This window comes from Eucyclogobius newberryi, unplaced genomic scaffold (assembly GCF_026437365.1).
Source record: "Eucyclogobius newberryi isolate DKJ021-1_F unplaced genomic scaffold, fEucNew1.0.hap1 SCAF_14, whole genome shotgun sequence".
NCBI classification, from domain to species: Eukaryota; Metazoa; Chordata; class Actinopteri; order Gobiiformes; family Gobiidae; genus Eucyclogobius; species Eucyclogobius newberryi.
This window is the reverse complement of record NW_027315768.1, coordinates 2874664-2886735: the sequence shown is the minus strand read 5'-3', so window position 1 is coordinate 2886735 and position 12072 is coordinate 2874664. Positions and strand designations below refer to the sequence as shown.

At 47.9% G+C, this 12072-nt stretch overlaps 1 protein-coding gene across 1 annotated transcript in view; it reads right to left on the bottom strand.

Annotated features, from left to right (window-relative positions):
* Window positions 1-3042: 3042 nt before the first annotated feature.
* The window catches only part of LOC140359307 (interferon alpha/beta receptor 2-like), a 10346-nt gene continuing 1316 nt past the window's right edge, over window positions 3043-12072 (bottom strand). The window contains exons 3-8 of the mRNA XM_072444171.1: window positions 7840-7994; window positions 6538-6695; window positions 6246-6396; window positions 6036-6166; window positions 4778-4961; window positions 3043-4692 (exon numbers count right to left, since the gene is read on the bottom strand). Of these exons, the coding sequence (XP_072300272.1) occupies window positions 4307-4692; window positions 4778-4961; window positions 6036-6166; window positions 6246-6396; window positions 6538-6695; window positions 7840-7994 (1165 nt within the window). The 3' untranslated portion in view covers window positions 3043-4306. The remainder of the gene's footprint in view (window positions 4693-4777; window positions 4962-6035; window positions 6167-6245; window positions 6397-6537; window positions 6696-7839; window positions 7995-12072) is intronic.

Here is a 12072-nt window from a genome sequence, read left to right as displayed (position 1 = left end):
GGTGCCAGAGTCAGGACTAAACATGGAGCGGCCTCCTGCTGGTGCCAGAGTCAGGACTAAACATGGAGCGGCCTCCTGCTGGTGCCAGAGTCAGGACTAAACATGGAGCGGCCTCCTGCTGGTGCCAGAGTCAGGACTAAACATGGACCGGCCTCCTGCTGGTGTCCAGAGTCAGGACTAAACATGGAGCGGCCTCCTGCTGGTGCCAGAGTCAGGACTAAACATGGAGCGGCCTCCTGCTGGTGCCAGAATCAGGACTAAACATGGAGCGGCCTCCTGCTGGTGCCAGAGTCAGGACTAAACATGGAGCGGCCTCCTGCTGGTGCCAGAATCAGGACTAAACATGGAGCGGCCTCCTGCTGGTGCCAGAGTCAGGACTAAACATGGACCAGCCTCCTGCTGGTGCCAGAGTCAGGACTAAACATGGAGCGGCCTCCTGCTGGTGCCAGAGTCAGGACTAAACATGGAGCGGCCTCCTGCTGGTGCCAGAGTCAGGACTAAACATGGACCGGCCTCCTGCTGGTGCCAGAGTCAGGACTAAACATGGACCAGCCTCCTGCTGGTGCCAGAGTCAGGACTAAACATGGAGCGGCCTCCTGCTGGTGCCAGAGTCAGGACTAAACATGGAGCGGCCTCCTGCTGGTGCCAGAGTCAGGACTAAACATGGAGCGGCCTCCTGCTGGTGCCAGAGTCAGGACTAAACATGGAGCGGCCTCCTGCTGGTGCCAGAATCCTTTCAGTTGCTCTGTGTTCTTATGGTTGTCAACGCTACGATCAATACAATCAGCCCAACGGCATCAGAAGTGTTACAAGAATCATGCTTCAATGTGAACGGCCCTAAACCCAATCAAACAACAAACATTTAACAAACATGGAAAAAGAAAGAATAGACATTATGTATTTACAAGAGACACATTTGAATGACACAGAAAATCAAAAACTAATCAAATTCTATTATTATTCATCATACGAAGGAAAACATAGAAGTGGAGTTGCAATATTTATCTCAAACCAAATAGTTTTTGAATTTTGAATGTAAGGATAAAGAGGCAGATATGAACTGGTTAAGGGGAAAGATTTTCACTCTTTATAATGCATCTGCTCCACCAGGGGGCAATATCACTTTCTATGCTGATGTTATGGACCTGATTGTGAACCACTCTGAGGGAACCCTGACCCCTGACCCTGACCTGTGGAGGAGAGTGGAACCTTCACATTCAGCTACATTAGACGTGTGGAGCTCAAGAGGCTCTGGAGGAACAAGAAAGAACAAGTTTTGTCTCTTATTGAAGACTAATTTGAACACTTTTTTCTAATACACTTTATTCCAGAATAGATTACTTTTTTGATCTCATTAAAGACAGATCTAAAATCACTGAAGCAGATATCGGCACAATAGACTTAAGTGATCCTGCTCTACATTTCTGTAGAATTGGAGTAATTACAAAAAACACATTGTGGAGGTTCAATTCCAGCTGTTTAATGACCCTTTGTTTAAGCAAAAAAATGTCCAACGACATAAAGACTTATCTGGAGGAAAATGAGACTCCGCCTCCTTTGGGATGTTTCCTAAGCAGTCTCGAGAGGACAAATTGTAGCCATAGCCTCTGAAAAAAGAAACAAAGGGAGAAAAAGCTAAAAGATATGCAAGAAAAAACTAAATTGTTGGAGGAAAACCATGTCAAAAAGGAAAGTCTTGAAGAAATTAAAACGATAAGAGGAGCAATTAATAACCTGACCAGAAAATGCTCTTTACCAAACAAAGATATAAAATGAAAGTGGATCAAAATCACTATCATGGAAACTTTTTTAAAAAAAGAAAAATTTTCAAAATACGGGATGGGAAAAATTATGTAATCTTAACTAAACATGACCAAATTCAATCAAAAATATTTCAAGAACAATAAATCTCCAGGAGCAATGGGTTCACCTCAAGGTTTCAACCTGTTGTTGTAATAGTAATTGAACAACACATAATCAGTAGTTTGTTAACTCCACTTACTAAAATAGTCAACATGTCACTTAAATCTGGAACATTCCCAACGGCCTTGAAAACTGCGGTTATTAAGCAGCAGCTAAAGAAGAGCAGCCTCGATCCCACAGCACTTAACAACTATCGACCGATCTCAAACTTACCTTTCCTGGGAAAAGTCCATGAAAAAGTCATTTATCAACAGCTCACTCAGTTTCTCCTGATAAGTGACTCCTGTGATGTCTCCAGTCCCGTTTTAGACCTCATCACACTGAGACGGCTCTCATTAAGGTGACACATGACGTCTGAGCACTGATGATGGTAAAGCCTCTGTTTCTGACCTCAGTGCTGCATTTGACACTGTTGATCACGGGACACTTCCACAGAGGTCAGAGGACTGGGAGGGCATCACTGGTATGGCCTTAAATTGGTTGAAATCTTACCTTGATAACAGGAAATACTTTGTTGAGATTGGTGACTGTGTCTCAGAGAGCATTGACCTGTGGGGTGCCCCAAGGGTCAGTCCTGGGTCCCCTTCTGTTCAGCCTCTACATGCTGCCGTTAGGTCAGTTGATACGCAGTGAAAATGTGTCCTATCACAATGACGCAGACGAGTCAGATCTATGTTTCACTGTCACAGGTGAATCTGGACCAGTGGATTCACTCTGTCACTGCATCCAACAGATCAGTGTGTGGACCGGCCTCCTGCTGGTGCCAGAGGGCCTCCTGCTGGTGCCAGAGGGCCTCCTGCTGGTGCCAGAGGGCCTCCTGCTGGTGCCAGAGGGCCTCCCGCTGGTGCCAGAGTCAGTGTGTGGAGGCAAAACAACTTTCTCCAGCTGAACTCAGACAAGACTGAAATCATCGTCTTTGTCACAGAAACAAAGAGAAAGAGTTAGTGTCACCTCCAGAGTCTCGCTCTAAAACCCGTACACAAGGTAAAACATTTACGAGTATTGATGGACTAACCGGGCCGTTAGTGGGTGTTACTTCAGATACAGGCTGTACGGTAAATGCATGGGAAGAACCAAAGGAAACATGTCATTCTACTTTATTGCAGCTGATGGAGCATGAAAAGGGCTTACAGCGCATTCAAGCATTTCCTACTGTACATGAGAAGGCCTAATGCTGTAACCAGGCAACATGTGCAAACAACATGACATGGAATCATTATTCACATAACAGTACTACAACGGGGCAGGACAAGGGCAGGACAGGGCAGGACAAGGGCAGGACAGGGCAGGACAAGGGCAGGGCAGGGAAGGACAGGGGCAGGACAGGGAAGGACAGGGGCAGGACAAGGGCAGGACAGGGAAGGACAAGGGCAGGACAAGGGCAGGACAGGGAAGGACAGGGGCAGGACAGGGAAGGACAGGGGCAGGACAGGGAAGGACAGGGGCAGGACAAGGGCAGGACAGGGAAGGACAGGGGCAGGACAAGGGCAGGACAAGGGCAGGACAGGGAAGGACAGGGGCAGGACAGGGAAGGACAGGGGCAGGACAGGGAAGGACAGGGAAGGACAAGGGCAGGACAGGGGAAGGACAGGGGCAGGACAAGGGCAGGACAAGGGCAGGACAGGGAAGGACAGGGGCAGGACAGGGAAGAACAAGGGCAGGACAGGGAAGGACAGGGGCAGGACAAGGGCAGGACAAGGGCAGGACAGGGAAGGACAGGGGCAGGACAGGGGAAGGACAGGGGCAGGACAGGGACAGGACAAGTGCAGGACAGGGGCAGGACACATTAGAAATGAACTGATTCACTGGACATGACTGTTACTTTTCGGGGCATAAAGCCGCTCCAACGAAATTTCTGAACCAGGGCTCTAATTAGACTGATTATATTCTCTGTGAATATGAGTCTGATTGTAATAAAGCACACAGCATTTTGAAGCTTAACAAACAAAGAACAAATCATAGCTGTCTCCTCTGTCCCTACTGTCCCCTCTGTCCCCTCTGTCCCTACTCTCCCTACTGTCCCTTCTGTCCCCTCTGTCCTTGATGACTCTGTGTCTTCACATCTGGTTCATCTGGTCCTGAGCTCGTACTCATCGAGTGATAGTGACGTTATATTTACACAGAAAGATGGTCAGGTCTATGACCACTGTCCACTGATGTCTTCTTTTACAGTGTGCCAATCGCTTCCTGCTAGAGTGCCCCCCGGTGGCCGTTTCCTGATAATTCAAAGTGTGGGAAAAGAGTAGCAGCTTAAAAGTCTGAAAAGTAGGGTAATAATAATTTATGGACATTATTCTGCTTAGTTCTTCAGACATTTAAAGAACAGTCTCGTTAAAGCACCAGGAACGGAAACCAAGGCTAAGGCACTGGGAATAAAGAAAGTTCATATTTGATGATGCATGTAATAGCTCCTGTCGGCCAGTAGGTCTGTGAGCTCGTCATCAGTGTCCTGTGTTTGCTGAGGTAAAAGTGTGTGGCAAGGCATGTTCAGACAGGGCAAGTCGTCAGAAGGTCCCTCTTCACACGGGACGTCCAGAGCGGCGATGGTGACCGAAAACAGGTTCACGCTTTCATCCTTCTGCAGCTCTTTGTGCCATTCTTCCTCTTCTTTACCCTCCAATAATCCCCTCTTCATCCTGTCGTCAGCTTTCACCGTTTGCTCTTTTTCTTCATGTTCATCAAACCCAGCACGTGGATATGCAGAGAGCTCAGGGACAGTTGCTGCTGATTGGCTACTTGTCGTCACATGGCCACACCTCAAGCTGGAATCTGGATCAAATATACAAATGGAAGTCAAACAATGTACAACACGCATCACAAAAAATAACCCCAATCAACAGGATCTAGTCTTTACCAGAGGACATGTCTGCTCCTCGGTCCATGTACGGGTCCTCCTCCTGGTCCTCCTCCTGGTCCTCCTCCTCTTCCTCCTCCTGGTCCCAGGGGCTGTGCTGTGGTCTCTCAGGCCGTGGGGGCAGGGACACGAGCTCTGGACATGTCCTCTCCAGGCTCAGAAGGGAGTGGTTCCTTAAACTGGCCTGCACACACAGCACACAGCACGCTGGTTATGACCCGCACACATGTGGCTTTATTTATGATTACAATGATTAACACTAACTTTTTTTATGAACACCAGGTGACAGAGTATGCAACATTGACATTTTTTAAACACAAATTCCATTTTTTGTAGGAAAGAGAAGGGAAAATGAGAGGAGAAATGCTAAAGACATTGATATGATTGTTATGTATTATAGTGTTATGGTAATGTGAGTGCAAATGTTCATGGATGGATGTGAATGTCCATGTGTATGTTGATTGGTAAATGATTGAATGAAAAAGTAAAGGGCATAAAGGTTTTAATCATCACTATTACCAACATGTCATGAACAGTAAACATAAACCCTGCGATCTTGTAAGATTCACACTTAGAAACTATGGAGGGTCTGACATTTTCATTGTAGGTGCATTTCCACTGAGACTGAATCTAAAAAAAATGTAGCACACATTGTATGATTTAAAAAATGTATTTGAATGTTTTTACGGCAAAGGAATCACTGTTAATATTTGGTACAGAAGCCTTTGTTACAGTTCCAGAGGTCAGATGTTTCCTGTAGTTCTGGACCAGGTTTGCACAGCAGGGATTCTGGCCACGCCTCCACACAGATCTTCTCTAGATCCGTCAGGTTTCATTCAGTTTCATTCAGTTTCATCTCCCTCCAGACATTTTCTATTAGATTTAGTTCTGAGACTGGCCCCTCCAGAACCTTGAGATGCTTCTTACAGAGCCACTCCTTGGTTCTCCTGGGTGTTTGCTTCAGGTCATTGTGTTGTATTTTGCTCTCCTCTGACCACATGACTTTCTCCCATGATCCTCTGGATCATCCAGATGGTCATTGGTAAACTTCAGACGGGCCTGGACATGTGCTGACTTAAAGGCGCAATGGGCGATTTTTCGGTGATTTGAGAACTCAGGCGGAAGTGCTGGTGCCACTCCCCCGTGCACGTGCCACTCCCCCGTGCACGTGCCACTCCCCCGTGCTCGTGCCACTCCCCCGTGCTCATGCCAGTAGTAATAATAATAATAATCATGATGCTATAATAAGTACACTTACAATGAGAGTGTGCGGCATGGCCTCTTTGAGCTTGCAGATGATCCCAGTGTACTGTAGAGCGAGGAGCACCAGGAGCCCAGCGAGGAGGAGGACCACCACCACCACTGACACGGAGACCACAGCTGCAAACGCTGCACAGACACAGCAGGCCTTCATCTCTGGAGCTAACAGAGCGCTTTACAGATGCAGGAAATGATCACTTGTGCTCACCCGATGGAGGAGCTGGGCTGGTGAAGACACATTTCCATGATGAAGGCTGGAAATTGACTTCCAAGTACTGGGGCTTTAACTGGACACAGTACTCTGTGCCTGGCATCAGGTTTGGTATGACCAGAGTCTGGGCCGCAGGCTCTGTGATGACCTGAACGTCACAAACAGAAGTGAAGGGTCAGTTTGGGCTGAACACAACAGCTTCTGATTTCTCTCATGGATTCTGGAGAATTTCAACATTGGCCCTAACATGTGTAAAATACATGCATTTGACATACACAAGAGTCCTTACCACAGTCTCCTGCCCCGGCCTCCGCAGGAAAAGATGGAAAGACAGATTTTTGTAGATGTCCTGGATCCTTGAGTTACGATGGGTCTCAGGTAGAGAAATATTCATCTGAATACACGTGCCACACCCAGAGATGGTCACATTAGGAGCCGATATGTTGGCTGTTAGGAAGGAAAGAACAAATCCAAACTGTAAGCAGCGATGGAGGGCCCCTGTCCCCCTAGTGACCACATGATGAAGTCTACAGTGGTCTCAGACAGCTTTGGTCGCAGTGAAGAACTTACTTTGCCTCAGAGCTTAAAGCCAATTGCGAAGCTCCGTTTTGTGACCAGATGAAGTAAATCACTTAAATCAGTGACAGTTTCATAACTTTGGTGGCTCAGTGACATCACGGCAGCAGTGCTTGTACGATAGAAGCAGTGAACGCTGCTTAGTGCGGGACATTCTTTGCTTGTTCATGCTTAGCAACATCTTGTGATTAAGAAACAGATCCAGTGACTGAAAAGTGCAGGATCAGAGCTTTTAACATGAGTGTAGCATGAGGACGGGGAGTGGTTCAACTCTAGGCAGCGCACACGGCAAGAATGACGTAAAAGTCATATGTTAAGAGCCTCCCAACAATTATTTAGCAGAGATTAAAAAAAAACAGTCCCCTTCAATAAGTATTTAAAGGTGGTATGGACGATTTTTTTTCAGCAAATTTTTTATCATATTTCCTCGTGGCGTGGATAAATCATTTGTCCTGCCACGTATCAATCATAAAACGCACCTATCGCTCACCTGCAGCCGCGTCAGGCTCGTCCCCACGTTTCTGCGTGCCTAAGCGCATGGATCTATCATAATATAGTTCCCTCAGTGTACGGGGCAAAATGAAGACGGAGAAAGACGGAAAGGACAGAAATCTACGGGAGACGAGCGACGCGATGCGCTCCGTCGCGCTAATAAACAAACGCACGTGTGTGTTGTATCAATCCACACGGGGGCGTGGCATGTGCACTTCCGCCTGCGTTCTCAAATCGCCGAAAAATCGTCCATACCGCCTTTAAGTAAGCAATAGTAAGATAGAGTGGGTGTTTTATGTGATGATGCACATGTGACGTAGCTTTAGTCCTCTTGTAAATCCTGTATCAATATGACTCATCAGAGGTGTAGAATGGCATTGTTTTCAAGACCATCTACAAATTCAAAATGGAATGAATAAGGTTTCCTCAAAATTGGTTTTGCGCTCTTAAATATTGGCCTGTGTTCGTAACTTTTTACATTTGGTGCTACAAAGTAAAAAGGTTCAGTTTGAGGAGGACTCACTCTGCATAAAGGGCATAAAAGAGATGGTGCTGGAGGCAGGAGAGCAGGTGGTGTTGATGCAGCTCTTCACGTACAGTCTGTAGACGTCTTCATGCTTGGGCAGTCGCACAGCAGCCCACGTTTTTGTACTCTCGGCCAATGAGTTCACCCGAGACCTTGACAACCAAAAGATCATCACATGTGAGAGAAACCAATGTCCATGTTATTCATATTTTTTTTTTTATTTTACAGGATTGTTTGGGCCAAAGACCCAGACAGTGCAGCAAATTGTGATCAACCAAGGACCAAGGGCACCAGAGACAGTGGCCAGAGAACAGGGTTCCTGTACAGGTCTTATACTGAGAGTCATGTGGTGCCGGGGGTTCCTGTACAGGTCTTATACTGAGAGTCATGTGGTGCCGGGGGTTCCTGTACAGGTCTTATACTGAGAGTCATGTGGTGCCGGGGGTTCCTGTACAGGTCTTATACTGAGAGTCATGTGGTGCCGGAGGTTCCTGTACAGGTCTTATACTGAGAGTCATGTGGTGCCGGGGGTTCCTGTACAGGTCTTATACTGAGAGTCATGTGGTGCCGGGGGTTCCTGTACAGGTCTTATACTGAGAGTCATGTGGTGCCGGGGGTTCCTGTACAGGTCTTATACTGAGAGTCATGTGGTGCCGGGGGTTCCTGTACAGGTCTTATACTGAGAGTCATGTGGTGCCGGAGGTTCCTGTACAGGTCTTATACTGAGAGTAATGTGGTGCCGGGGGTTCCTGTACAGGTCTTATACTGAGAGTCATGTGGTGCTGAGGGTTCCTGTACAGGTCTTATACTGAGAGTCATGTGGTGCCGGGGGTTCCTGTACAGGTCTTATACTGAGAGTCATGTGGTGCCGGGGGTTCCTGTACAGGTCTTATACTGAGAGTCATGTGGTGCCGGGGGTTCCTGTACAGGTCTTATACTGAGAGTCATGTGGTGCTGAGGGTTCCTGTACAGGTCTTATACTGAGAGTCATGTGGTGCCGGGGGTTCCTGTACAGGTCTTATACTGAGAGTCATGTGGTGCCGGGGGTTCCTGTACAGGTCTTATACTGAGAGTCATGTGGTGCCGGGGGTTCCTGTACAGGTCTTATACTGAGAGTCATGTGGTGCCGGGGGTTCCTGTATAGGTCTTATACTGAGTGTCATGTGGTGCCGGGGGTTCCTGTACAGGTCTTATACTGAGAGTCATGTGGTGCCGGGGGTTCCTGTACAGGTCTTATACTGAGAGTCATGTGGTGCCGGGGGTTCCTGTACAGGTCTTACTGCAGATGACAGACGCTTGAGTCATGAGGAGGAAGTGAAGAATCCCTGGCTCAAATCTGTGCTTACAACATGGAAGGAGCTGATCAAACATACAAACTAAACAAGCACTTTGAAAACTGCAGTCATAAAGCCTCTCCTAAAGAAGAGCAGGGATCAGGGGTCAGGGGGAGTGGTCATAAAGCCTCTCCTAAAGAAGAACAGGGGTCAGGGAGAGTGGTCATAAAGCCTCTCCTAAAGAAGAACAGGGGTCAGGGGGAGTGGTCATAAAGCCTCTCCTAAAGAAGAACAGGGGTCAGGGGGAGTGGTCATAAAGCCTCTCCTAAAGAAGAACAGGGGTCAGGGGTCAGGGGGAGTGGTCATAAAGCCTCTCCTAAAGAAGAACAGGGGTCAGGGAGAGTGGTCATAAAGCCTCTCCTAAAGAAGAACAGGGGTCAGGGGGAGTGGTCATAAAGCCTCTCCTAAAGAAGAACAGGGGTCAGGGGTCAGGGGGAGTGGTCATAAAGCCTCTCCTAGAGAAGAACAGGGGTCAGGGGGAGTGGTCATAAAGCCTCTCCTAAAGAAGAGCATGGGTCAGGGGTCAGGGGGAGTGGTCATAAAGCCTCTCCTAAAGAAGAACAGGGGTCAGGGGTCAGGGGGAGTGGTCATAAAGCCTCTCCTAAAGAAGAACAGGGGTCAGGGGGAGTGGTCATAAAGCCTCTCCTAAAGAAGAGCATGGGTCAGGGGTCAGGGGGAGTGGTCATAAAGCCTCTCCTAAAGAAGAGCAGGGGTCAGGGGTCAGGGGGAGTGGTCATAAAGCCTCTCCTAAAGAAGAGCATGGGTCAGGGGTCAGGGGGAGTGGTCATAAAGCCTCTCCTAAAGAAGAGCAGGGGTCAGGGGTCAGGGGGAGTGGTCATAAAGCCTCTCCTAAAGAAGAGCAGTCTTGATGCTGCAGTCCTGAGTAGGGATGTGTACCGCTATGATGGACCGGATCTGGACTTGTAAAAACGTTTCGGTTCAGGTCCAAAAAAAACGAAACCCGGTGATTCGGTTCTGGACTCATTAAAAATCTACCACTCACATTCTATATCCTTTACGTTCTAGAATCTAAACCATCCTAAACCTTCCATAGATCGCGAAATTCACGCTGGAAAAGACGTAAACACTGACATCGCCGTCAATGGCCCGGAGCATCAGCGACGCACGCGTCTTCCCCGCAGCAGAAGTTGAAGCCGGCGCAATGAGTTTAAAGACGAGAGAGACCGAACCTTCGGGAAGATCGCTGGCTTCATTGAATCGTTTGAAGCCGCCGCGTGCGTCGCCGCTTGTGCCGCTCCGTGAGTTAGTTTAAGACGTTAAAGGAGCGGGTTGTGCTTTAGTTTGGGTGTAAATATTGTAACTTCTCGCTCAGGTCAGTAATGCTGGTTTAATGTCACAAGTTGTCACTTTATTTCTTGAACAGAGTTGGTTACTGTTGGCTGTAACCATGGTGATGGAACAGGAACATCAAAAACCACCTGGTCTCCTGAGCCGCTCTTAGCTCCGCCCCAGGTGACTGAGACTGCTGTTGTCATGGTGACTGAGACTGCTGTTGTCACGGTGACTGAGACTGCTGTTGTCACGGTGACTGAGACTGCTGTTGTCACGGTGACTGAGACTGCTGTTGTCACGGTGACTGAGACTGCTGTTGTCACGGTGACTGAGACTGCTGTTGTCACGGTGACTGAGACTGCTGTTGTCACAGTGACTGAGACTGCTGTTGTCACGGTGACTGGGACTGCTGTTGTCACGGTGACTGAGACTGCTGTTGTCACGGTGACTGAGACTGCTGTTGTCACGGTGACTGAGACTGCTGTTGTCACGGTGACTGAGACTGCTGTTGTCACGGTGACTGAGACTGCTGTTGTCACGGTGACTGAGACTGCTGTTGTCACGGTGACTGAGACTGCTGTTGTCACGGTGACTGAGACTGCTGTTGTCACGGTGACTGAGACTGCTGTTGTCACGGTGACTGAGACTGCTGTTGTCATAGTGACTGAGACTGCTGTTGTCACGGTGACTGGGACTGCTGTTGTCATAGTGACTGAGACTGCTGTTGTCACGGTGACTGGGACTGCTGTTGTCACGGTGACTGGGACTGCTGTTGTCACGGTGACTGGGACTGCTGTTGTCATGGTGACTGGGACTGCTGTTGTCACGGTGACTGAGGCTGCTGTTGTCACGGTGACTGGGACTGCTGTTGTCATGGTGACTGGGATTGCTGTTGTCACGGTGACTGGGACTGCTGTTGTCACGGTGACTGGGACTGCTGTTGTCATGGTGACTGGGATTGCTGTTGTCATGGTGACTGGGACTGCTGTTGTCACGGTGACTGGGACTGCTGTTGTCATGGTGACTGGGATTGCTGTTGTCATGGTGACAAATGACTTAGGTTTTATGCAGCTAAAATCTGGAACATTCTTCCTGAAGATGTGAGACAGGTTCTACTCTGACAATGTTCAAATCTAAGCTAAAAAGAGTTTTGTTGCTGTGTTTGACTGAGAGGATTCTCTTTCCTCTTTTATGTCTTAAACTGTTTTGTGATTTTATTTGAATGACTTTTCTTCCTGTTGTGAAGCACTTTGAATTGCCTTGTGTACGAGTTGTGCTTTACAAATAAACTTAACCTGTCTCTCCTCCTCAGACTGTCTCATCACACACTCAGTCTCTCCTCCTCAACAACACTGAAGCCAATCCAGTCTTTTCATCCAAACCTTTTCATCATCATTATGCAGTATTTTGATCAAATAAAAACTGTTAAATTGGGAAAACGAGGTCAATTCATGATGCCAAACTGTTTTTAAAATCCCATATGGGCTGGCCCCAAAACCACTTTCTCATTTTTTTAGCCAAAGCACCAGAGCCACCAGATCTGCTACAGCAAATAATCTAGTAGTACCTCAAAAAACACAATACCAGCTGCTGGTACACACAG